Raw genomic sequence first — 25,995 nt, 5'->3', positions numbered from 1 at the left:
ACTTGAGAAAAGAAGGGGCGAGCTACAGACTATTGATAAAAATCAATATTGTGTCTAGCTTCATAGATCGTAAAGCGGTGTTTCAGAGTGTCACGCAAACACTTCGAAAGCTATAGCTATTGTCAACACCGGGCGACACTCGTGATTTGATAGCCGCAGCCGATACCTCTTCTAGTCTCTACTTTGCTTTTGTTGCGATTTTTTAAAGTGGCTTTTGAAGGCGCTTCTTTCTGCAACTGAAAGAAATTTGACGAATAGCTGCGATATGGCTTGAATGACGTTAGTCAGAGATCGCGAAGAATGCCCGGAGCAGGATAGAAACATTTTTGATTGATTGATTGTAGGATTTAACGCGCCGACGCAACGCAGGCGATGAGGCGCGCCGTAGTGGAGGGCTCCGGATTAATTTTGACCCCCTGGAAATCTTTAACGTGCGCCGAAATCTCATACACACGGGCGTTTTTGCTTTTCGCCTCCATCAGAAAAGCGGCCGCCACGGCCGGGAATCGAACCCGTGACCTCGTGCTCAGCAGCGCAACGCCTCAGCCACTGAGCCACCGCGGCGGGTATAGAAAAATTTTTGAGCCAGTTTCTATAAGTTATCTGATGTGCGTAGGGCAGTAATATTTGGCTCGGGTGCGTCGGGGCCACCTAATACAAGTACAAAACGCGCATGTGGACTACGTTCTAGAAACATTACAGGTTTTGAAAGTGTTGCAGGATACCTTTAAAGTCGCACTGCACCCGCGTGATTGTTATCAATTTTTTAAACGTGATTAAGTAAAGCTGTATTTTTCTTACAACGCATGACTGCGCCCTGTAGATTGCTTTTTGTTGCTTTTCTTCATAATGTGTCCGTTCACTTTGTTTTATTTTTTAGCCGTTCACACGGGCCAATACAATGGTTTGCTTACCCAAGTGAAGCCAACGATGGAGAACGTTGAGCTGAGCATGTCCGCAAGAAGAGATGGCGGGCTTTGTCCAGTGGGAAAGTATGCGTGGAAATGCGGCGAGTGCCAGTGCGTAATCTTCGGGGATAAAAATGAAAAGAAAGATAATATGTACTTTCTTATACCCCTGTCACACGGGCACTTTCAATCGCGATTGAGTAGATCCGGATCGAGCTCAATTCGGATCGGGCGCATTCTACACGGCAGTTTCAATCGCGATCGAGCTCGATCCCGCTCGAACTCAATCCTGGTTTGTCAAGCGCGATCGAGGCTTCCAAGAGCGATCGAACGAAAGCGGCGATACCCTCGTCCCCTCTGAGTAACTAACGCCACAAATTGTGTTAAATAACTTAACCCAAATAAGCGTGAGGTAATATTTACATAGTTGCATGTTCCTACGACCGCGCGAAGTTACCAGACGCCGGCCGCAAGTAGATTGTTGGTGCCATCTGGTTTGCTAGTTTGCTAGTTTGCTAGATGTTTGATAGTTTTTAGGTCGTCTAAATGCTTGAAAATTGAATCAAATTGAAGGATTTTATCTGAACCCTAACGCAATATAAATTTTTAAAACGTTGCATTTTTCTCATACAGACACACTGCAATAAAAGGGTACTTGAACCGATTAAATGAGCGAATTATGAAATAACTCGTACGAATGGACACCGACGTGGATTTTTGGAATTTTTGCATCGCACTGTTGGTCTGTAGGCGCGGCAGAACAGAAAACGCCACGCACCGTCCGCGGCCGCCGCACCAACTGCTGCAATGACGGCACACTTGTTTGCGATGCGTTTTCATGCCATTTCACTTTTACAAATTTTTACTCATTTTACGGCTAATATAGACTTTTGGCTATTCACGTACAAGTTGTACAGGTTAAAAATGCTAGCGGAGAGGGACGCGTACCCGCACGTGTCTTCGCAGTCTAGGAACCGGTCCGGCGGCAGCCAGGAGCACGCATGAAGGCTACAGGACCGGTTTGGAAGAGGGGAAAAACGCGCGCGGTTTCTGACGCGGCGCGGCAAAATATCTATCAGGTTGGATGCGCGCGGGAGCGGGTGATGCGGCGGGTCATCCGGCAGCCAAACCGGTTATCGCGGCGGAGACGCGTGCGGAAACGCCCGCTTGTCCGCTTATGTGTTCAACCCTTAAACCTTCTATTAGAATATGGCCTTTCCCTAGGTTTTATTCTGGTAAGGTAATTTGTTTACAAGTCCTTTCAGTGCTCGGGTAAGTAAATAATTTTTGTACATAATAGCTCCCCCATGTAGTAAAGGCGTGGAGCAGCAGCAGCGGAAACGCGGGTGATGGGGAGAGAGTGTGGCGTCGAACGCAACGCAGCCGTTCCGGCCGCCAGTCACGTGGACACCAGCGGCCGACAAGACGGAACAGCTTCATGCACACCTTTGCGCTGCGGTCCGCTCAGTCGCGCTTTGTTTTGTGAATACATGCAACCAAAAAATTTACACCATCTTCCCGCGAGGGCAACCATGGGGTAGATGCAACGCATCGGGGGTTGCCGTTGCGTTTCCGTTATGTTAGCGATGTCAGCGTGTGGATTGCTGTTGTTGTGTATCCTATTTACGCAGCATGTTCACCCCCGATGCGTCGCATCTACCCCATGGTTCCCCTCGCGGGAAGATGGTGTAAATTTTTAACCGAGCGCAAGCTGCGCGCTAACGCACAGCTGGCACGGCGACGGGAGCGAGCGCAGCCGAGCGCAAGCTGCGCGCTGACCGCGCTGACGCACAGATGGCGCTGCGGTGAGAGCGGCGGAGCGCGCAGCTGCCGCGGCGAGGAGAATGGGGGAGGGATGCGGACTACGCCGCGACAACGACGCGGGACAAGGCGAGTTAAAGAGATGCGTTGCATCCAATAAAACCGCCTTAGCTTCGCAGGGTAATCCACTACTATATGAACCGTTCGGCTCACCATTTTTAGGACAACTAATTGCTTAGCCTACAGGTATAACTCCATATCTGTTCAATTACTATGCTGAGACGCGTAATGCCGCATTTTTTAAACACTAAAACCTTCTTTCGCGCTCAAAGGCAATCACGTGAAGCGCGGAAATGCTGGAAGATGCTAGTGCAAGTGGATCCAGTCTACAACTGCCGTTTCAAACACAACCACATTGTTGTAGGGGGCCTCGTGCACGCACCGCCCGCAATTTTCTTACCCTAGCGCGGGTTGTGTGCTGAAAAGATCTTTACACACGTCCGCCTCCCCGATTTAGAGTGCGCTCTATAGGTCATTCTTCTCTTTATAGTAAAAAGTATAGATAATATCGAGTTAATATAGCATAGATATAAATATGGTATTTACATAGCATAGATAATATCGAGTGAATTCTTGATTGCAAATCATACTTTGGGATGAAGAGGAATTTCTTAAGCTGGAAAAAATAATGTCGCGAAGCAATATTTGTGTTTTTAATGCAACGCTTTATTTGACTCTTAATTTCTCCCGATTTTCAGGGGGCTGCTGTTGCTGCTGCACTCTCGCCGGCGGCGCCACTGAGTGTTATCTTACAGCAGATCACGCTGGCCTCCGGTTATCGCATCAGCAGGGCCGGGAATGCGATTCCCGGAGAGAGCCCGGGGAAATTACGCACACTAACGCTGCTTCCCCTGTACCGTTCCCGAGGGGCCGGCTAGGGAAGCGACTGGCGGCACAGCTCTCGGGAGAGCCCCAATTTCTGCGTGTATCACGTTCTCTGCGCTTGGAGCTGGTGGCACCTTCGCCAGGAAGATTGAGACGTTGAACGTTTCCCGTTACGTCTCGTATTTCTTGATGCACTCGCCGGTGTTCGCCGTTCTGAAAGAATCAGCAACTGCGCCAAGCACAATAACACTTAAAAAAATGTCACACGCAAGTTCATTTCAACACAGGTATCCCACGATGAAAGCTCCGCGTTACATCCATTCTCACCTCTGCTAGGGATCTGCCAGTTTGCTTTTTAGTTTTTAAGCCGTCGAGGGAACCTTCTCGCTCAAATTCGCAGCCGCAACCTTTCACGCACACAGCTTCAGACAAACAAGTGTATAGATGTGTATAGATGGCCTCTGTCTTTGGCGCAGCGATTAAAAACCGTTGCGGCTGGTCTTGCTCTCTTCGCTAAACTTCAGCGTTTGGTAAGCAGAAATGGTAAATGCAGCCACTCTGTTCCGAGACGCTATATATATATATATATATATATATATATATATATATATATATATATATATATATATATATATATATATATATATATATATATATATATATACACACTTCGACGTCGAAGTGACGCTATCGAGTCGTACATCTTAAGATATAAACGTAGACGGCATTTGCATCTGCTTTCTTTATTCTGTTGCGTTGCCTACATACTATATTTGCATACAGTGTTCTGTTGCGAATTCCTTCGGGCCTATGTTTACCGTTGCAAATTCTAGAGAACGGTTACAAGCCCCAGCACGCTGGCAAGCGGGCACGATGTTTAACAGGCACGCTACCCACCCGTGCTGGCACATCCATGCGGGCGCACCCGGGCACTGAGCATGCTCGCGTGGGCACGACGATAACTAGACACGCGATGGAATGCGAGCACGCTCGTAAACAATAACATATACGGTTATTGATTACGAGCGAGTTTACTAAACGATACGAGTTTACGAGTTTAATAAACAGTAACAATACCAATACGGTTTTCAAATTTGCTTCAGGCCATAAGATCGAGAAAGAACTCGTACAAGGCCCGTGAAGTTTGTCGCAAATTACTGCTACATAAACTGCGTTTGCTTAACCTGAATTACAAAGTTGTAATCTCGCTACAAATTTTTCTTGCTAACCGGTCCTAGTTGGTTTCAGCTAAAAATTTGACATCTGAGCCCAGCGGCGTTCGCGCAGGTGTTCCACAAGGCTCGGTCATAAGCCTCCTCGGTCCGAGAGTTCTTGTAATTTACATTAAATACATACGCACCGTCTTGCGTTTCTTCCTACATTAATTTGTTCACAGTTGATTGAGTAACTTACCGACAAATAACGACTCTCAACGATATCACATCATTTACATACAGATAGATACAAAAATGATGCACTGAACTGAACACCAGCAAAGGCAAATCATACACGTGTGTTACGAACAACTCGAGAACAACAATATTATTCCGTTTCAAATGTCGTGGTGTCACATCACAACCGATATAGTGTGGAGCATTCACACGGAACATGTCATTATTAACGCTGGCTGCACATCAGGTTATATCCGACGTAATTTTGCAACCGTACCTTTGTCACTAGAACTAATACTGTACAAGAGGCTGGTTCGACTGAAGGTTTTTTACGCGGCGTCAATGCAGGATTTAAGCCAAAAGAACTTAACCCATTAGCTTGAAATAGCACAATATAACATAGATAGTGGCTGATCATTGTAATAGCCACGCCACTGCATAAAAAATAACTGTAACCTTAACCTATACCGCCCTTAACGTTTCGTCGCAAAATGCTGCGCCCTTTTCTCTTCCATGAGCTAATTTGTCGCTCTGGAGTATATGTAGCGAATTCCTGTGGCGCCTCATAACATTTCCGCTCACTTAGGCCAAACGAATGAAGTCAACACCTCATCCCAGGACTAACGCCTTTACTCAGTCATTCTTCCAACTGAAGTCCTTGGCTTGGAACCACCTCCATAACTCGACTTATTCAATACTAAGTTCTGTATTGTTCAAATACGGCGTAGCTAACAACGTATATCAGGAATGTTTTGTAATTTACGTGCCTATAATTTTGCGCACTCTAGCTATTTGTATTTATACCTTTTATAACATTGATGGTGGTGGTGTTAATTAACGGGCGTACCTAGCCTTGCATGGTGTGCCGGCAATCGCTCCCCCCGATCAGCACCTTTTAGACGCTATGCACGGGAAATCGAACAATCAGGAATTTTTTGTAACTTACACGCCCGAAACTGCTGCTCATTCGTTTTTTTATAGTTTACCTTGTAACCCACTCCGTTCTGTAACACCTCTGGCCCAGAGGGTATAATAATAATACAAAAAAGAAATGTAATCATCGAAACATGCTAAACGATTTCATGAATCATTTACCGTCTTTGTCAGCTATATCTTTTATTGCTTATTTCTCTCCCTGAATTAGTAGATCCAACACTATGGCTACTGTAGAGCTCTACCTATTCTACCTATAGGCCGCGCAGAGTGCTCCCTTTTGCGCTTCCTTCCTACCTTCTCAACCGTTCCCTTCACCTCTTGGAATGACTGGCCGGCCCAATTGCGAAAGGACAGACAGTTCTCACGCCCCACGCGGAAGCCGCGCAATGCGCGGCTACACGAAGCACCCAGACTATATAATAAGGTTAATAATGTTATCGCCGCTGCCTGATGGCAACTAGAGGAAAACCCATTCGTTCATTGTCATCCCTCATCGAGAGTCTGCCGCCAACCATTTTCTCCTACCGAGAGAGAATCCGCTATTCTCGAAGCTCACACTATCATATTGACGTTGATTGTCGGCCTATTGCTTGGGGCATGCGGCGCGATTGAACGCTGCGGATGCCGCTAATAGCCGCTAATAGCTGTACGCACGTGCTCCTTCCTACGTGAAATCTTCGAAAAAGCAAAACTAGATGGGAGAGTGAGGAACACGGGCCCCGTGGGAAGCCAGACGCAAACGCACGCGCACATGCGCACGCGGGCCGAGTAACTTAAGGCGAGCAGATGAGCGGCTTACTCCGGGCACGATGACCTTCTCGATGTCGCTGAAGATGTCCTCCCACTTTTCTGGCTCTTGGGGAGCCTCCGAGGGCACCAGGTCGGCCAGGTAGCCCGGTTCCACGTCCGGTATCACGGGTCGCCCCCGCAGACCGTTCCAGTAGGACAACGCGAAGTCCAGGAGCTGGTGTCCAGCGTTTCGGAACTGCTCGTCGTCCATGTCGGCGTGGCCGCGCGTTGCGGCTGCGCACGCGCGGGACACGAAACTTCAGCACCCTTGTGGCCTTATTGCGGTCCCTGATTCCCTCCGTGAGCCTCGGCGGCTTTTATCTCATTTTGAGTTCTCATTGTTCTGTCAGATGAGATGTTTCATCCGCAAACTTTCCAAGCTAAAACTAATTATTAAAGGCAATAGACTTTCTTGGCGTATAGTACGAATGCGACAATTTTGGCCTGCCTACCTGCCTGCCTGCCACTCGTTTCAGCCACCCGGCCAAAAAAAAACAAAAAACAAACAAAAAAAAAACAGTTGAAGGGATGCTTGAACACGAAGTATATATGGGCGAGACCGTTCGACACTGCTAACACTGCTGTCATGCCCACCTTATTCCGCGCGAAGGGAACCTAAGGCATATTTGAGGCAAGATATAAGTACATAACCGAGAGCACCAGAGTTCATTTTAAGAATACCCGCTGGGTTAGCTTTTATGGTATCAAACGAAAAAAAAAAAAAAAGAGAATTTCCGCGTTGAAAACAGCGCCGAAGTGTTTCTTGCGGCAGTAGAATACTTGAACTCGGGAATACATCATTCGAACCGTCCAGTGGGCGACGCTACGTGTCCCGCAGCATCGGCGGAGGGTGCTTCAGTGCTCCTTTAATATTCAGGGCTCCGCCTAATGAAGGGGTCCATCAAATAGAAGATCGCGCATATGTTCGGTTTGGTGTCTACCTATATAGCATTAATCCTCAGCCAGTAGAATAAGATAGATTTTTTTTTTTTGTGTGTGTAGGTGACGTTGGGACGAAAGCCATGTAAAAACTTGCAGAAACTCGCATATGCGGGAATAGTCGGATAAATGCGTGAGCAGATCTGCTATCACCGAGCTCATTTAAAGCCACTTCACTATTATACCCAAATGCACTGCTGGCAAGACATTTTTCCTAGGGTAATAAAAACAGACTGATACGAAAGTAGGAAGGCTGTAACACCTCTCATTAAATACCATAAGACCGTAAGACCTTTCATTAAATTCCCCATAGCAGCCGGCGACAATGGGAGCCCGCGTGCCGAAAAATTGCTTTGCAGGGACGGCGCTCTCCGTCAGGTGGTGCTTAATTTAACCCCAAACCTGGCTAGCTTCGCGTCGCTCGCAGTGGGGCTTGCGACTGCACGCATAAAATGTAGTGGTCGTACCAATCACTAGCGATTGTACCGATCAGTACCTGTAATACCGGCCAGCACCGAGAATTGGCGGTTCAGCAGGCTTCAACCTGCTTCTTAACTATGCAAACGACAAAGAGTAACTCTTATTAAAGAGTTTAAATCCATAAAACTGTTTAAAAAAAATTTGCTTCAGGTATTGCTACAATAATATGCCCAGTTTTCAATGCGTTAGCAGACTATAATTTTCGCGGAAAGAGTGCTACGTTTGCGTTTCTTGCTTTAATAATGCTTGTTTTTTATGTTTAAGTTGAGTAACTTTCTGTGTTAAACTTGACTTTCTTATCGTGTTTTCACTTTTAATTGAGCTGACATGTCGAGAGTGGACCACTCTCGACATGTCGTAGACACTCGAGTCACGGCCCGGGGGTTAAAAAGAAGGTCCCCTTCACCCCGAGAAGTCGGAGTGGCGCTGGCTACCACCCCCAAGCACAGGAAAAAATTACATTGACATAAATACCCCAGAATCTGGAGGGGAAAATAGCCCCGCCGGTAGCGTAGTGGTTATCGCACCAGACCGGTATTCTGGAGGGCGTGGGTTCGGTTCCAACCTGGCGGGCATTTTTTCTCCACTTTCTTTCCAAATTCTTTATCTGTTTCAATGACCTACCACATCCTCCCCTTTGCTTTCCGAGGTTTTCTCGACTGCCAACCCTTATTTTCTGTCTTATATATATATATATATATATATATATATATATATATATATATATATATATATATATACATATATATATATATATATATATATATATATATATATATATATATATATATATATATATATTAAGCAGTAAAAGAAAACTTCTCGAGGAGCCAGAAAAAATACTTGAGAAAATGGTAGACGCACGATTAAAAACAAAAACAGTGGTTTACTGACGTTTCGACTGCGGGACCAGTCTTCATCTTGAGTAACTCAAGATGAAGACTGGTCCCGCAGTCGAAACGTCAGTAAACCACTGTTTTTGTTTTTAATCGTGCGTCTACCATTTCTCAAGTATATATATATATATATATATATATATATATATATATATATATATATATATATATATATATGTATGTATGTAGCGAATCAGAATAGGAAATGAGGGGCTCGTTGAAATACGACAGAAATTAGGGTTGTCTGCCAAGAAAACCTCTGAAAGCAAATGGGAGGATATGGTTGGTCATTGAAACAGATACCGAATTTGGCAAGAAAGAAAGGGGAGAAAAAATGCCCGCCAGGTGGGATCCGAACCCACGGTGGGTTCGGGTCCCACCTGGCGGGCATTTTTTCTTTACACACACACACACACACACACACACACACACACACACACACACACACACACACACACACACACACACACACACACACACACACACATATATATGTATATATATATATATATATCAGGGTGCCCAACCGGAACCGACCCGAACCGAAAACCGGAACTGAACCGCTATTTTTGCCAGAACTGAACCCGAACCCGAACCGTTATTTTTTGAACACGCTGAACCCGAACCGGAACTGAACCGAAAAATGAAATAACGGTTACCGGTTCATGACGAAACGGTTCGACCCTCCGTTGTTGATATTGCACAGTCAATGCAATTCAGCCCTTTTTCCTTTCACGTAGCATCAACTTCGTACCCGTTCGCGCACTTTCCCCTCCAGACATTTGAACACTATCCCGCTCTATGTAACCGCAGGGGAAATGAATGAGCACCAATGTAGCAATGGTCTGTTGCTGCTGGAAGCGCGAGCGTAGTGCAAGCTGGCCAAACGAAATGTCATTCTCGGCAGCTTGCAGGGGATATAAAACGACTTTGCCCTTCCCAAGCTGCGACTTTTTTGGAGCAATCAGGCTGTAGGAGTGCTCCACTGCGCAACAGCGAAAGCTCACACCCGATGTGTGCAAACTTTTTGCATTTCATAATTTGTTTAAAAGGTCTGACACCTGCAAATTGTTAGTACTTGACAAGTGTGACCGCAGGAGCTGCTCAGTGGCTAAGCCATTTGCTGCTGACCACAAGTGGCCTCGATCTTCCTTCCCCACGACCGTTTTTCTGAAGTAGATGGAAATCGAGAACGTCCGTGTATCGAGATTTTGATCCACGTTTAATATATCACAAACTGGTTAAAATAAGTCTGCCGGCCTGCAACTTAAGCTGCGCCTCGGAGCAGAGATTAGCACGGGGCATCGATCAAATGCTCCAGTTTTTTTAATGTCTTTACACGGAAAACAACAAGAAAGAAAAGGTGAATCACGTTGTTTTAATATATATAACGCGAAAAGTAAGTAAAACCGAATAAGTAAAAAAAAGCACCAAAACGTGGATATTGCTCTACACTTTTCTTTGCCCTGCCTTCCACAGCCAAACGTGTCATCAATGCGAAGAAAGCGAGTTCAGTGGTCAGTTTTTGTGGACAGTACAGTGGACAAGTTTCGTTTTTTACAGATACAAATAACAACAGATTTGTCAGGGAAAACGTTTCAGGTGCGCACTTAATCCCTTGGCAAGAAACTGCAGCCCTTGACCTTGCCTTGGGAGCAGAAACAGTAATAGAGCAGATGACACGTTCAGAAAGGCAGGCCGGTACCTCACACTGTCCCATTCGCCCAGCGATCATCTTTTCTGCTTGTTCTGCAGTTTTGTCTCAGATCTGCTTCTTTTCAAAGATGCCTTTGTACTGACTGCCGAACTCGCTACATTACTTCTACTGCTACTCGTTCCGGAGGGGAGTATTGCTGTGGACGAATTAAAGAGCGTCTACCCCAAAAAGTCCCATGTCATGCTCCACGCGTCAAATTTCCCTTTCATTTTGTAACAGCATAATCTGTTATAAGATTCCGCAATGTAGCACACGGAACGATGGCCGCGAGGCTCCGTGGTCGGGGGTCAGGCGGTACGATGACATACTGATTGTAATGCACACATCCGGTATAGCTATCGCAAAAGGAATTGCAGTGGTCAGAGCAATAATGCAGTGACTGAGCGCTAACTAAAGCTTACTTTTAACAAAAGTGTGGCTAACACATTCGATAAGGTGACAGCTAAAAAACTATTCAGGGTGACCAAATAATCTAATTAATTAGTAGTATTTATGTGCCTGTTGTAGGATTTTTTTGTTTTGTTACAAATATAAAATATTGGCGCCATTGGTATTAAGTGCTAGTATTTGAACGCGGCCAGTACGCAGGCCTAAATTTAAGGCTTCAAGGTTAGCGTGATGGGTGATTCCACAGCTACGATTGCGATTTCAACAAAAAGAGGAAAGGTATACTCAGGGCTTGGCGCTGGCTTTATGAATAGTCGCTAGGACAACATAAAGTCTGGGCAAGAAAGTAGGTGGTAAATCGTCGCCACTTCATTGTTTTTCTAATACCTCGTAATTGTTTAAAGTTTGCTTGCAATTGCGCCACTGCCCTTGGGGTACAGCAGTATTTTGAAATTTTGTTTGCATTTTAATTTGAATGTCGTTTTAAACTACTAAATCTTTTTTTCCTATTTCAGTGATAATTCAACTAATCGAACCGGTTCGTGAACCGGTTCGGTACGTGATTTTGTCGAACCGGAACTGAACCGGAACGAAATGATTTCGCCTGAACCAGAACCGTAACCGAACCGGTATTTTTTTCGGTTCGACACACTGACATATATATATACACTTGGAGAACACTGAACAAGGATTTTATCAACTCTCTGCATCCGTCAATCAAACTGAACCTATCAGATATCAACTGAAACCATAATTTTTTTGGATGTCACGCTCATATTGGACCAAGGGAGGGTCTCAACAACATTGTAATTTGTACAGGAAGCCCACTGACCGCCAACGATATCTTCACTTCTACAGCAGCCATCCCCGCCATTGTAAAACAAGTATAGCTTACCCACAAGCACACCGGTACCGTAGAATATGCTCTGGACGGGACCATTTCGAAAAACATGCTGAGGAGCTCAAGAATTCCCTGATTGGTCAAAAATATCCCGAAGAAATTATTGATGATGCGATTAACCGCGCACGCAATTTACAAAGAGAAGACATTCTGACTGAAACCCGCAAAGAAATTCACCATGAGACTAACTTAGTTCTTACGTACTCGTCCAAAACTTCCCAAGTGAACAACATCTTGAGACGGCATTTTAATATCATAAGTTAGAGTGAGCGTTTGTCGGCTGATTTTCAGCGCCCCCCCCCCCCCCCCCCCCCCGTACTGTGTACAGATGGGCCAGAAACTTGAAGGACCTTTTAGTCAGGGCAAAAGCAGAAGCACCTGAGCGAACTGTAGGCAGCAGCCATGCGGCAAGACGCGCTGTAAACTTTGCTCCCTCACGGAGACCACTAATGTAGTCCAGGCCAGCAGGTCAACCTTTAAATACGAAATCAAAGACAACCTCAACTATGACACCCCTAATGCAATCTACAAACTCCGTTGCCTTGTCTGTGAGGAGGAATATATTGGCCAAACAAAAACATCTTTCCGACAAGTCGCATGTGAAGGGCCTTCCCGACCTTCCGCTCTCTAGGCATCTCCGACTCCTGGGCCACTCGTTTGCAAAAATACAGGATGTCTTAATTCAGTCCGTCTTCCGCACCACATACGAGCGACAACAAGAGAATCATTCTTTATACATAAATTTCGGACGTTTGTCGAAGGAATAATGAGACGACATCTGCAGGGAGATTAAGTTGCTTTTGAAACTGACGTAACCACCCTGAGATGTTGTGAGGGGGGGGCAAAACGAGTGGTTATGCAACAAATTTGTTGGTGTATTTTTATTTTTATTCTTATATTATTTTTCTCTTTTAAGTTTGTAGAACACATCCTCCGCCCCTGATAGGAGCCGCGTTGCGACGGCATTTGTGAGACGAGGGGGATGGAAGGGGGGGGGGGGGGGACGTTCCGCGTGGCAACGGCCCCTCCGGTGGCGGTGAGGTAATGATTCCTTCTCCGCCTGTGGTTCTTTACGAGGCATAAATCGGTTTCTACGCAAACTTTCCGGACCATTTCACTCAGACAGACCCGTACGAGCCTCCGCGCACTGGTGCCTAGTGCACTGCACGGGCCCGGGCCGGCCCGAAAGCCCGAGCCCGGCCCGGCCCGCGGGCCGGGCTCGGGCCGGGTAGCACACATTTTCTCGGGCCCGGGCCGGGCTCGGGCTTGAACGAAAAATGTTTCGGGCCTTGCCGGCCCGAGCAGTGCCTGAGGCACGGCAGTGGTGTGACGCTAATTCTAAATTGTTGATAGCAAGAAGTTTTCCCATTGATATTTGAGGTTAAGTGAAAAGAAAAAAAAGCGAAGTGCAATGTAACTATGGCGCCGTTAAAAAACATGATAAATAGACGATTCCGCTCAGAAAGCCTTCACATCAATTATAAAACAGACAGTCTGGGCAGCATAGTGGGAGAGAGCAGGCCAGACGAGGGCACTCCAGACACACAATACAACATGCTTTTTGAAATAAAAAAAACACAACAAAGTCGACAAGACTTCGCACTGTCTACTGTTGCCACCTCCGTGGTAGCAAGCGGCTCCTCGGTCACGACTCGTGGCCCTGCATTCCAAGCGCCTGGGCCTCCACAAGAAGCGGGAGACTGAAGAATGGGAGTACAGATCTTTATTTTGAGTGCACACGTCGAATACACTGCTGTGTACCGGATGGGGGTTGGTGGAATAGGCACGAGAGAGGAGACGCGGGGAGAAGCAGTCATTCACAAAACAACACGAACACATCCCCTGAGGCTGGGAGCCGTAAAGATTCCGTCGCCGGGGTCCGCCTTACAGAAGTTCCACGAAGGGTCGTGCGGCCTGGTGCGGCCCGCGTCGTCGCTTTGTCTCGAACGGTTGCCGGAACCCCCCGGTGGTGGCGGGCTGGCTCGAAGTCGTCGTCGAACAAAATAAATGGGTCAGTCACAGCGCACATGCGCGGCCGCAGCGTCGTCGGGATGCTACGGGTCCGTTGAGGGCGAAACCAAACCCTACTGAAGCGGTTCCTCCACTTCGGAAAGCAAGCTGTCACCCAAAAATGCCGAGGCAAGGCAGACAAGATTTGTTGCCATCAACTGCTGCCTTCAAGGTCCGAACATCCCTATTCTTTTGCCGAAAGTAGGAACGCCGGACACCCACATGTTTTCTTATGGGCGGTAGTCACAACCGTGCATAGTTTCGGGGACCAATTTTCGAAGCAGAGCCAATGTTTCGGATAAAAAGTTTTAAAACCATGATTCAAGGCAGAAAAGAAAACAAACGCAGACAAAATAATGCTGCCTTCATCACTGAAGGAAAAGACAGAAATGAAGTCATGAAAGCGGACACGTCATCTGCTCAAATTTCAGGCGCGTTCGTGTATGGACCCGAATTGAACCCGTGGCGCAATCTCCGAGTTCCTTTAGCAACAGATAGTAAAAGCAAAATGCTGTCAAATATTCCAGCAGTAAATGCACGTAAACTTAGTCTGTTGAGTCAACACTAACAAAATCCTAATTATATTATTGTGATCACAGTATTTGATCACAGTATTGTGATCACAGTATTCATTGCTTTATGTAGTCGCTTTATGCTTACGCTTTTAGGTTAAAAACAGCAAACGTTTTCGGGCTCATGTTTATAGCCTTTGGACTCGGGCTGATACTTAGAAAGTCTGGTGGGCACGGACTTATTTCATTTAAATTCTACCGGACTCGGGCCGGGCTCGGGCTGATATTTTAAATTTTTGTCGGGCTCGGGCCGGGCTCGGGCTCACATTTTAAAAATTTGTCGGGCTCGGGCCGGGCTCGGGCTCCCGTTTTAAAAACTTCTCGGGCCCGGGCCGGGCCCGGGCCGTGTCTCTACCGGGCCGGGTCGGGCCGGGCCTAGAAATTCCGGCCCGTGCAGTGCTCTACTGGTGCCTCCCTGACCCTTTTTTCCAAGTCTTTTTCCAAGTGCGTTTCGTTTCCCTATAAGCTTCCTTCGGCCACCTGCTGGACATGTGTGGCACTTGTCTCTGTCTAACAACTGTCTCAAAGTACAATTACAAACGCTGTTTTTAGTTCTTTCTTACCATTGATCACCAGTAGGCAGAGGGTGGCATGCTTCTCTGCCATCCAGGGCCTTTTCGCTCGGGCTTTCAAGCTTCGAAGCTTCAAATGTTCTCTCTCTCTCTCTCTCTCTCTCTCTCTCTCTCTCTCTCTCTCTCTCTCTCTCTCTCTCTCTCTCTCCGCATCCAGACGCAGCACGCCGTTTTTTCTGTAGACGTACATTGGTTGAACTTTATGCGTATGTTTTCTGTCTATCACCGTCGCTACTGTGCCTCCTTCCCATTCCCAACTTTCTTTTTCCCCACCTTCTGTAGCATAGTTACGAGATGTTATTGTTACTTTCCCGCTCTTTTACTCTCCCCGAGGGTTCTCCTTGGCGAGGGTAAGGAGAAAGGGAAGCCCTCGGAGGCAAAGTGTGTTATAAGCGTTTTTATGTCCATTCTAAGATAAAGAAAGGTCCCCGAAGAAGAAAGGTCCGCCTGCGGTACTCCGGAACTCCTTACCGGCAATATATATATATATATATATATATATATATATATATATATATATATATATATATATATATATATATATATATATATATATATATATATATATATATATATATATATATATATATATATATATATATATATAAGCCTGGTTGTGTCCACTGCAGGATGGAGGCCTCTCCCAAGGATCTGCAGCCACGCCTATGGAGTGCCTGGAGGCCGATAGTGTGATTGTAAAATAATTGGGAGGTTTTTAGCAAATGTACTGAACCAGGGTTGCTAAATCCTTGTCGGGTGAGGAAATGCTGTTTGTGTCCCAGGGAGCCTCACCTAGCATGGTTGAACCTATCTAGAAAAGCTTCCCGTGGTGTCCGGCGGCGTTATATACCAGACAAAGCAGCATTTCGAACCTGGTACAACGCTCTAGAGACGTAGCATGGAAGGTGCATAGAGCGCGCAAGGTGAGCGGACCCTTGCCCCCGCGCTTTCTTCTTCTCCAAAGCGCCTTTTCCTTTGACACTCTTTGAAGCATCGAAAGCCTAACCAGCGAGTGCCGATTTCTCAAAAGCTGCTTCACTTTTGCCCTCACTGTAACGCAAATATTTCAGCAAGCCAGTATTCGAGAAGTAGCAGAAGATGAGCACTACGACACGCCGGTGATTAACGAACTTCTTAGAGGCATTCTGACTCGCTGAATAAGCACAGTAAATAAGGGTAGGCAGTCAAGAAAGCCAAGGAAAGCAAAGGGGAAAATGCGGTAGGTCATTTATTATCCTTGAGACGAATACAGTTTTTTTATTCGCTACATGCATAGCGAGGGTCTCTGTTATGGCAGTCTTGGTGCCATACATAGCTTAAGAGGGTTCCACACTGGTCGACCGCTCTTGACATGTCGTAGACGCTCGAGTCACGGCCCGGGGGTTGAAAAAAGAAGGCCCCCTTCTACCCGAGTTGTCGGAGTGGCGCTGGCTACCCCCCCCCCCCCCCTTCCCAAGCGCAGGAAACACTTACTTAAGGGGGCAGACTGGTCTTCGAGGTATATTTTTTTATTTACTACTCAATTTTAATGAAACTGCACAGCATTATGGAGTTTGTTGTGCTGATTTCAAGTCCGCAATTTTATTTTTTTTGCAAGTAGATTATTTTTTGAGATAATTATTGATTAATTGCCATTATTTTGGGTCACAATTACAAAATAACCACTCCATACAGAATGGCGATTACCCCATGGCTAGGCAGACAAATGACTAAATAATACAATATTGGAGAAACGTTTTTGATTTAGCTATTTTTGGTCATTTTACAACACACTGAACTTCACTCCTCCCGCGCTCTGCCAGAAATGGCTCACAATTGAACGCAATAATAATTTTGCAAAACCTGCATTTGAAAAATTTGTTGCAGACATTGTATTCTGCAGACATTTAGGCATGAGAACCAAAATAAAAAAAATTACAGTTGTACCTGCTCAGGGAGCTGAGATATCCGTCGGCAAAGCGCTAGTTTTGCGTTGCAAGAGAAGTGCCGTTTCATCATCGAATTCGGCGCGAACTGAGCTGTAGAGTGCCCTTTAAAATGCTATTTACAATAAAATATGACGCATTTTGATGAGGAAATTTGCAGATTGATAGAAAAGTGGCAGTGGATGCCGAAAATGTCATTTTTCAGAAAACGATTTTAAACACGCACCGGGGTTGACCCCAAAACCGGCACGGGGCACAGTGCCCCACGACGGTGCGCACCGGAACGGAGCGTTGATCGAGGACAAACTGAGCGCTTCTACCCTAGCGCCATCTCTTAAGCTGTGAAAGCAACTCATCAAAACGTTCACAAGAGGCTAAAAAGCAGCGTAATATGACACAGCGCCACTGCAAAGTGATATTTATTGAAAGCCAATGATTATATGCACACACAAGCCATATAAGTCACACATGCGTGACAACGTACTTCACCGCTTCCACTAAACAGCTACAAGCTGCCTCTTCGCTCTGAGAGCCATAACGCGAGTGCCTGTTATGTTCCGCCCTTCCGCTACAGCTAAGCATGTAGGTCTTCGTGGTCTAGGCACTCCAGTAACTGTTCGTGTAATTCAGTCTAACGAAACGAATGCGAAGCTCCAACTGGCTGGCCATGCATTCAGTACACGAAGTTCGCGTCCTCATTTCCAATCTCCAGCCCTTATTACCGCCCGTTATGAGCCCGTCGCATCGTTGTCTGATGAATTCGCAAGCAATTCATGCTTGTCAGCAACAATATACAGCCCGTTCCACCTTCACACGAGTGCGCCGATGCTACATTTCACTGTACCGATGCGCCGTCGCTGCAGCAGACGGCGGAGGAAGCCGCTTCGTCCATAGAGTTTCATACTAATTAGTATGAAACTCTATGGCTTCGCCGGCGTCGTCCGCGATGCATCTCCGGATTGCATTCCGTCACACCGTCGACTCTCACGGTGCGCGACGGGGCAAGGAGAAATTGCCCCGCGACGGTGCGCCCCAGTTTATCGAGGACAGATGGTGCGCACCTGGGCGGTTTGTCGAGTATGAAAAGGCGCACCGGTGCGCCCTGGTGTGCACCGGTGCGGTTTATCGAGGATGCTAATACATACCCGAGGAAGTGGAGGGGAGCACAGCCCCACCGGTAGTGTAGTGGTCATCGCACCGGAGGAGGAGGAGGAGGAAGTGGTAGTTGGGGGTGGGGGAAGGGGAGATAGAGGCCGGTAACTGTCTGGCATTTCGCCGACACCTCAACCGGCCGAACGGAAGCGAGAGGGGGGACAGTAAAAAGAGTAGAGAAGGAGGGATGGAGGAAGAGAGGGAGAATAATAATTCGGCACGCGACTCTTCCTTGTAGCACGCACCCGTCCCTGCAGACAGGGGAAACAACTACTGGAGAAGGGGTTACACACTGGTTGGCGGTGTGCTGGTATGCATTATACATTGGTTAGCGGGTTATGCAGGAGTGGATCACAAGGTTGGGGCTGTCGGGGGGAGAGGTGGGAGGGGAAAAAAAGTAATAATAATAAAAAAATAAATAAGGAAAAAAAAACAGTACATCAAAAGAAAATTATTAACAAAAGAGGTTAAGCAGCTGAGCCGGAAAACAGGACCGGAATAGGAACGAACAGTGCGGTGTTGGATAAAAAAAATAAAAAAAAATAATGAGAAAAAAAGGAAACGAGAAAAAAAAGGAGTACACTAGATGCTAAGTAGTAGCTAAACTCTAATAACAACAATAAGGAAAAAGTTAAGTTGATAAAAGGTAGTGGATAAATGTTAAACAGCTGAACAAGATATATAAGGGTTGAGCTAAACAGAGTAGATGAGAGTTGAACAGGTAAACATTACAAAGGAAAAAAAAAACCAGATGGCAACAAGAATTAGACAAGCGCGGATACATGGGGATAGACAGTGAGATAATGACGCAGGTAAAAGGATAACTGGGAGTACGTGAGCCTGCTAGATAGAATCAGGAGGATTATATGGTAAAGGTTACGAGGGAATAAATGGGAGTACACATTGGTTATACTGGTTACGTTAGTTAGTTATAGAGGTGGGTGGACCCGTGGGTCGAGGTGCAAAGAGTTTTGTCGTTTGCACAGGTGACGGATGCGTATTCTGTAGGTTGTGGGTTCGGATCCCACTCAGTGGGCATGTTCTTCCCCACTTTATTTCCATCTCTAAAAAAAAACTCTTTTCGTCTCAAGGATAATAAATGACCCACCGCATTCCCCCCTTCGCTTTCCTTGGCTTTCTTGACTGCCTACCCTTATTTACTGCGCTTATTCAACGAGCACCTAATTTCCAATTCTGATTCGATGCATGCATAGCGAGGGTCTCTGTTATGGCAGTCTTGATGCCATAGGTAGCTTTTAAGAGGGTTCAACGCTGGTCGAACGCTCTCGACATGTCGTAGACGCTCGAGTCACGGCCCGGGGGTTGAAAAAAGAAGGCCCCCTTCTCCCCGAGTTGTCGGAGTGGCGCTGGCTACCATCCCCAATCGGACACTGATGCCGCCGAGTGCAAGCCATCTCTCTCCACTAGGAGAACACCTGTACGTCAGAGTTTACGTCATCACTAGTCGCGGACAATCCCCGACGTGCGCCTCCCCACCCGAACATCTGCGCCACGCACTCGCCACACCTGCTCCTCGGCTCCTTGCATTTTCCTCCTCTTCACTGTGCTGCGTCTATTTCTGAGCGACGGCTGGCACTCAAGCTTAAACAGCTCCTCTGTTAAAACGTTTATTCCGTATCAATAAGTTCGGGGTTTTAAAACCCCTTGCTAGGAGTACATGTAAAGTCGGCTGGAAGACATAGCTCAAATTAAGTGGAAGAAGATGTCTTGGGCTGAACACGCAATGCGGAGAACTGACGACCTATGGTCCACCAGGAAAACAGAGCGGCTACCGAGAGGCAGAACTAGAAGTCGGAGAAAACCATTAACTTGATGGAGGCACGAATTCAGAAAATTCGGAGGCAAAGAATGGATCAAGGCGTAAGACAGGAACGGCTGGAGGAACACGGGAGAGGCCTCCATCCTGAAACAAGCATGGTGATGATGATGCTGATGATATTGACGTATAATTTCTAGCCAGTCCCCATTGTGTGCAACTTCTGCGTGGGCACGGGTCTGGACCTTCAGCAGCATGTATTTTTGTTGTTGCTGTTTTTATTTCCAGAGTAATCTGCAAGCTATCATTAATTTTAAAGCGGAGCTATACTTCTTGGTCTCACTGATGGCGGTGTCGTTACATAAAACGCACTGCAGGAAAGCCAACTTCACACAAGAGAAAGGAACATGATGATGATGACGGCGACGACGACGACGATGAAGATGACACAAAAAAAAAAACGCTTCCCGTGGGTGGAAACAAACCTGGTTCCCTCTCGTTATGAAGCCGACGTTTATCCGCGTGGTTGCACCCGCTTATTTGCGACGGAAGGTTCTAGAAATGTTGAACAAAGGTCCACCAGGGATGACGCGAATGAAAATTTTGTCAATGAATCATGTTTGGTGGCCTCGTTTAACGCTAGACGTAGAGCAAGCGCTGAAAGAGTGCGTCACTTGTCAGTTATCGCAGAATGCGGCGCCCAGTGCGCCACTCATGTCGTGGAGCTGGCCAACGCGTAGGTGGCAGCGAGTTCATTTCGAATTTGCGCAAAGGAATCAGCATTTCTTTTTGGTTCTGATGGACGCTCATTAGAAGTAGGTTGAGGTGTTTGTCATGACAACAAATGAAAAGACGGTAGAGAAATTCCGAAGTGTTTTTGCGGCTTACGGACTATCAGAGGAGGTCGTGACCGACAACGGGCCCCTTCACAGCGCCGCACTTCAAAACATTCCCGAGCAGGAATGAAATTCGTCATTCCAAATCGCCTCCCTATCATTCAGCTTCGAATGGCAGTGCCGAATGGCACGTTCAAGAAGGACTTGTTTAAACAGATACCAGACGAAGAAAGAAAAAGAGATGGTACGTTTATACAACACCGTATGGACCAATTTCTCTTCAGTTATCGCAGCACCCCATTCAGCACCACCGGTGAAACCCCCACCCCGCTGTACTTGTCGTGGCAGCCTAGAATCACGCTGAGTCTGCTGCACCCTGAAATGGAACGACGCATGCGCGTAAGGTGGGGCAGACGAAAGTACACGCAGACCAGAAACGAGGGCCATGGAGAGGCTTTAATGGAGGCGATCAGGTTTTGGTAAAAAGACTCCGCCCGGACGACGAGAAATGGCTGTTGGGTACAATTGCTCAGCAGTGCAGCGCTTGCACGTACTACATCGTTCGCATCGGAAACGAGGATCGATACGTCAACGCTGATAACCTGCGACTGCGTACATTTCAGGAGAACCGGAACTGGAACAGTACTGGATGGCTCGAGAGTGGAAGACAGTGGTCCGCTCTTCAGAGACAATAGTGAGCCTACCTTGCTCAGCACGCCTACTCGGCTCAACGGTCAGGACCAACCAGCATTGAACCGGGCGTCACTAGCAGCTGATACGGCAGGGCTTACTTTTGGTATTCTACCCGACAGTAGTCCGATGCTCGACAGTGGTCCCCACAACATCGACACCTCGGCACTATCATTACCGCAGCTTCGACGTTCTTTCCGTTTGAGGCGCCCGCCAGACCGCTACGTGCCGTGAGATGAAAACCTCGGGAGGGGAGAGGAGTGTTGGGTTATCGTGTTTGTGCATCGTGGTGCTGCAGCATACGCCATTCGCCATCAGCGGTGGCCCAGGACTGTTCTTCTACGTGACGTCAATTCTTCGGCGTGATAGGGGCTCGCGCCTGTATATAAGCAACCGCTCTTTCCTACATTTTGTTAGACTGTTTCACTGTGTAACGGAATAAACACGTGTTGCACTTATCCAACCTGTGCTGCCGGCCAGTCCCCCCTTTCTTCTTCTTCTTCTGCGAAGACACAACAATTCTCACACGGTTGAAGCAGTTTGGATTTTAAAGCGAATTTGAACGCTTCACTTAGAACGACGACGATGGGTGGAGGGGGGGGGGGGGGGGGGAGGGGGAGGCGCTTAGCTTTCTCGTGAGGGATTCGTTTGCTGTCGTCTGAGTTTGGACTTTGTCTCGCAGGCAGGGTGTACTTTGACCGCTGACGCTTTCACTTTGATTGCAGCATCTTTGACTTTGGCACTTCCCCATTTGCTTTTCGAACGCAAGAAAGCTTCGCGCATTGTCGTCGTCAGACGGAAGGGATTTAAAATTTTCTTATATATCCTGGGACATAAAACAAGCTCCACGACTCGAATACACTGCCACGTTTTATCGGCCATTCTGCTCTTTGCTATCTTTGTTTTATAGCGGCAGCTGTTATAATAGTTTATTACAGAGGGTATTTTTTTGCCTTCCTGTGTCCATCGCCTTGTGGTCATTGCCAATATTGTGGCGCATGCGCCAACGACCCCAGATCTGGGAAACAAGTGCCAGTTCGGAAGTTCCGGAGGTCGAACCCAAGCTTTCCTCGTCCTCGTGAGTTCGGTTCTCAGCGTCAGCGGCCTTAGGTGTGTTGTTGGGCTCGAAAGCGATCGAAAGCTCGTGCTGCCCGAAAGCGATTGCGTCGTATTCACGGCTCGCACGCGGCCTTGATGGTGGGTAAGCGCGAGTACGGCAGCTGCTCCCTCTGTAATCCTCTAGTCCTTCATCGAAAATCAGCGCACCCCCTTCGTTTTTTTATATCTCCCTTCGCCCGGAGTACGTTCAAGGACGCGCTCGAGACCTGTGCCCTCTGACGAGAGGCAAAACTTCGCCTTGTAAATATATGCTCAATAAACACTTTCTCTCTCTCTCTCTCTCTCTCTCTCTCTCTCTCTCTCTCTCTCTCTCTCTCTCTCTCTCTCTCTCTCTCTCTCTCTCTCTCTCTCTCTCTCAGGCACGCGCGTGTCATCGCCTTTGAATTTCATATTCTCGGCGCTTCTCTTCCGCATAATAATGGGACCTCTGATGAATACGCCAAAATCAGCAGCTACTACTTGGGAACGTAGGCAGCTCCGTGAGAAAGGGTGGGGTAGCCACATTAAGACGTACTGTTACTGGGATACAACTTCGAAACATGGCATAATATTAACTTGTCGAATCAGTTCAATTGATTCCATTTCGAATCAATTCCGACGCAATATGGTTGAATTTTCGGTGGCCGATGCTGTCAATTCTCCTCACGTCGCACGATCGCCTTGCAATTTTTAAATTTGTGCTCGCTCTTCCATGAAGCAAACCAAATAACAAAAAACAAACCAACAAAGAAGCCCCGCTTTCATATATGAAAGCGAGGCGCTGATTAAGGCACAGTCTGTAGACTATACCTTAATCAGCGGGCCCCAACATTACGTCCTTTTCAAGTATATATGTGAACCCATTGAAATCAAAATATTTCCTCCGGTAAAATAGGAGAATCGTCGTAATTAACTTGTTGGATTTTGAACGCTTGAAAACTTTCGGTCTCCCACCCACACACAAAAATATAATTTGCGGACAGAAATTTGCTGCGAGACGTTTCTCTCGAAAATTCCCCCTTACATAGCTGTCGCTACTCCGCCAGAATGTGTATTCTTATACTGACGACTTGTATTGGCTATTACTCTATTTCGCGCTAGAGTTGCATTCGCTACACTGAAAACCATCAAAATAAGCTGATGGTGTCAATGGTAACAAGAGGTTCACTGCCACGAGACTTCCACGCGTGTCACATATCGCTCACCTTACCGCGCATTGCCTGACGGCGTCTTCCGCCTACGTTGATACGAGGTACTTCACTAGCATAGACGCGAACAGAAACGCAGTGCATAGTACGCCGTGGCTTCATGACACCACCAGTGGGAACGAAAGACGCTACTGTGAAAGTTAGCAACAGATGATCAGATTGACAGAACGGTTCGTAGAGGTGGGGCCACAATCAGTGCCATTAGTCCAAAACTAACGAATCTCGCCAAGAAGTAATGCGTTATGCAAGTTCTTGCGAGGGAAGATCTCAGTGAATTTGATCCCTTGTGTGTATATACATGGGCTGCAACGTACTTTTCGTTCGCTATTTCTCGACGGTGGAGTAGCATAAAACTTCGAGATCTTCCTCGAAGTTGCTCGTTTGAGTAAAAGACACTGTCGTCCGAAACGTTGTTGCGTTATTGGTTGATTTTTAATAACCGCTCCGTACTAGCGAACTTGACCACCTTCACTACCTCGATGGTGTATCGCGACGCCTTTTACGGCCCCTGCATACGTCAATAAAACTTTCATCTTATCTAGCACACTCGGCGCAGATTGTGCGAAGGACGGAGATATTTCGGCTCCAGACAACGAATCGAGTCACAAAAGCTAAAGCGGAGACTAAGGCTACTGTACTGTGCAAAAGCTTCTGTTACCATCGTCATTCGCCGAATTTGCGGCACTGGCAACAGCGAGTGGCTGCTGGGTGTTGGGGAGAAGCAAACGCATGGCAGTGTTCTATACTAAAGAACAGGCCACTAAAATGATACAAGCATCTCAGCTTTAGGGGAAAATATAAATTCCTTTATGCTAGAATTCTAAATATTTTCATTTGAACTCTTTTCGGCACGAAATTGCGCCGGCAACTCTGAACCGTGCGCTTTTCACGGCTAGGTTTCTGAATAAGCAACGCGCCAACGTCTAGTAATAACAGGTTTTGTTGATTAGGAGAGAGTCTGCCCCTACATGGTTGTTACGCTCCTTCTGCGGAGTAACTCTCAAGCGCAGTAAGCACAAAAATACCATTTTAAATTATTAAATCATGCTTTACGTGTAAAATTTTAAGACGAATTAATTCCTAATGTAATTTTTTTTTTCATCGACAGTATACATATGCTTATCTTCAGTAACGCGCAGCCTAATCTGCTAAAAATGAACGAGTGATAATAGCCGATTTACTACGCCTCGTGGTGATCGCTTACGTAAACGCCCAAAAGCTCGCCGCCCTAGAGCCGGTAGAAATGGGGGTAATATAAACAGCAGCGCAAAAAAAAAAAGAAGAAAAAGGACAGAAGAAACAAAGTGGCGCTGCCTTGTTTGTAGCCCCTGATTCTTCTATCCGTTTTTCTTCTTTTCTGTGTGTTCAAATGGAAGAAGCCGTTTTACCTGAGTTCTCCAACGCTGTGGGCCCCGATGTGGAGCGTTGTTGGCGGCCCCTCGTCCAGTGGAGTGGCGAGTGAGCCGAGCAACAGGTCCGCGTCCCGCGCCGAGAAGAGGCGACTGTCGGAGCAGCGGCGCTCCTTGCGTCGAGCCGGGCTCCCCCTCCCTCGTGGGGCTCGCTCCCCTTTTGCCGCGGAGAGAGTAGCGGTCCCACTCCGCTACACCGCGTATTTGCTGGGGCCTCGCCATTGGCCCCCGGGGGGCCCTGGCGTCATCAAGCGATGTGACGTTGCCCGTGTCCCCTCTTCGTCTCCTCCTGCCCCCTTTGCCGCTTTCCTGTCGCCGTTTGTGAATAAAAGTGGCCACCAGAGAGGAAGGAAGCCGAGGTTTGGGAAGGATGGACGCCCGCGATGCGCGCAGTGTTTCTTTTCTTTGTATCCCAGCCCCGTTCCTGATTTTTCCCCTCGGCGTGCGCCCAGATTGTCCCCCTACGCACGCTGTCATTTATGGTTGCGCTGCCGCTCAGGTCCCTTATGTCTTTCTTTTTGTTTAGTTTCCACCGCCGTTGCCGTCATCACCGCGGTGCGCGCATAAAAGGCATTGTCTCGCTTGCTCGACTTATGCAGTCCATACTCAGCCCGGTTTCATGCTTTCTTCTCGGGACAGTATCTTCGTTGATGCGCCACAATGCTGCCACGCTTGAGAAGGAAATCTATTACACAAAGCTTCTTTTCCTTCTTTCTTGTCTTCAGGATCAAAATTGGCGCCCTCACAGCCACGGTG

The 25,995-nt window shown here is 47.1% G+C and overlaps 1 protein-coding gene across 1 annotated transcript in view; it reads right to left on the bottom strand.

Annotated features, from left to right (window-relative positions):
- Ddc (aromatic-L-amino-acid decarboxylase) overlaps positions 1-25,399 on the bottom strand; it is a 55,479-nt gene extending 30,080 nt beyond the window's left edge. The window contains exons 1-3 of the mRNA XM_077678466.1: positions 25,219-25,399; positions 6,681-6,904; positions 915-1,028 (exon numbers count right to left, since the gene is read on the bottom strand). Coding sequence (XP_077534592.1) covers positions 915-1,028; positions 6,681-6,881 — 315 coding nt within the window. The 5' untranslated portion in view covers positions 6,882-6,904; positions 25,219-25,399. The remainder of the gene's footprint in view (positions 1-914; positions 1,029-6,680; positions 6,905-25,218) is intronic.
- Between the last annotated feature and the right edge of the window lie 596 nt (positions 25,400-25,995).

Source organism: Haemaphysalis longicornis, unplaced genomic scaffold (genome assembly GCF_048455015.1).
Source record: "Haemaphysalis longicornis isolate Haplotype H1 unplaced genomic scaffold, Haemaphysalis longicornis Haplotype H1 scaffold_1, whole genome shotgun sequence".
NCBI lineage: Eukaryota > Metazoa > Arthropoda > Arachnida > Ixodida > Ixodidae > Haemaphysalis > Haemaphysalis longicornis.
Note: the sequence above shows the minus strand (reverse complement) of the source record. Positions and strands in the feature narration are given on the sequence as shown.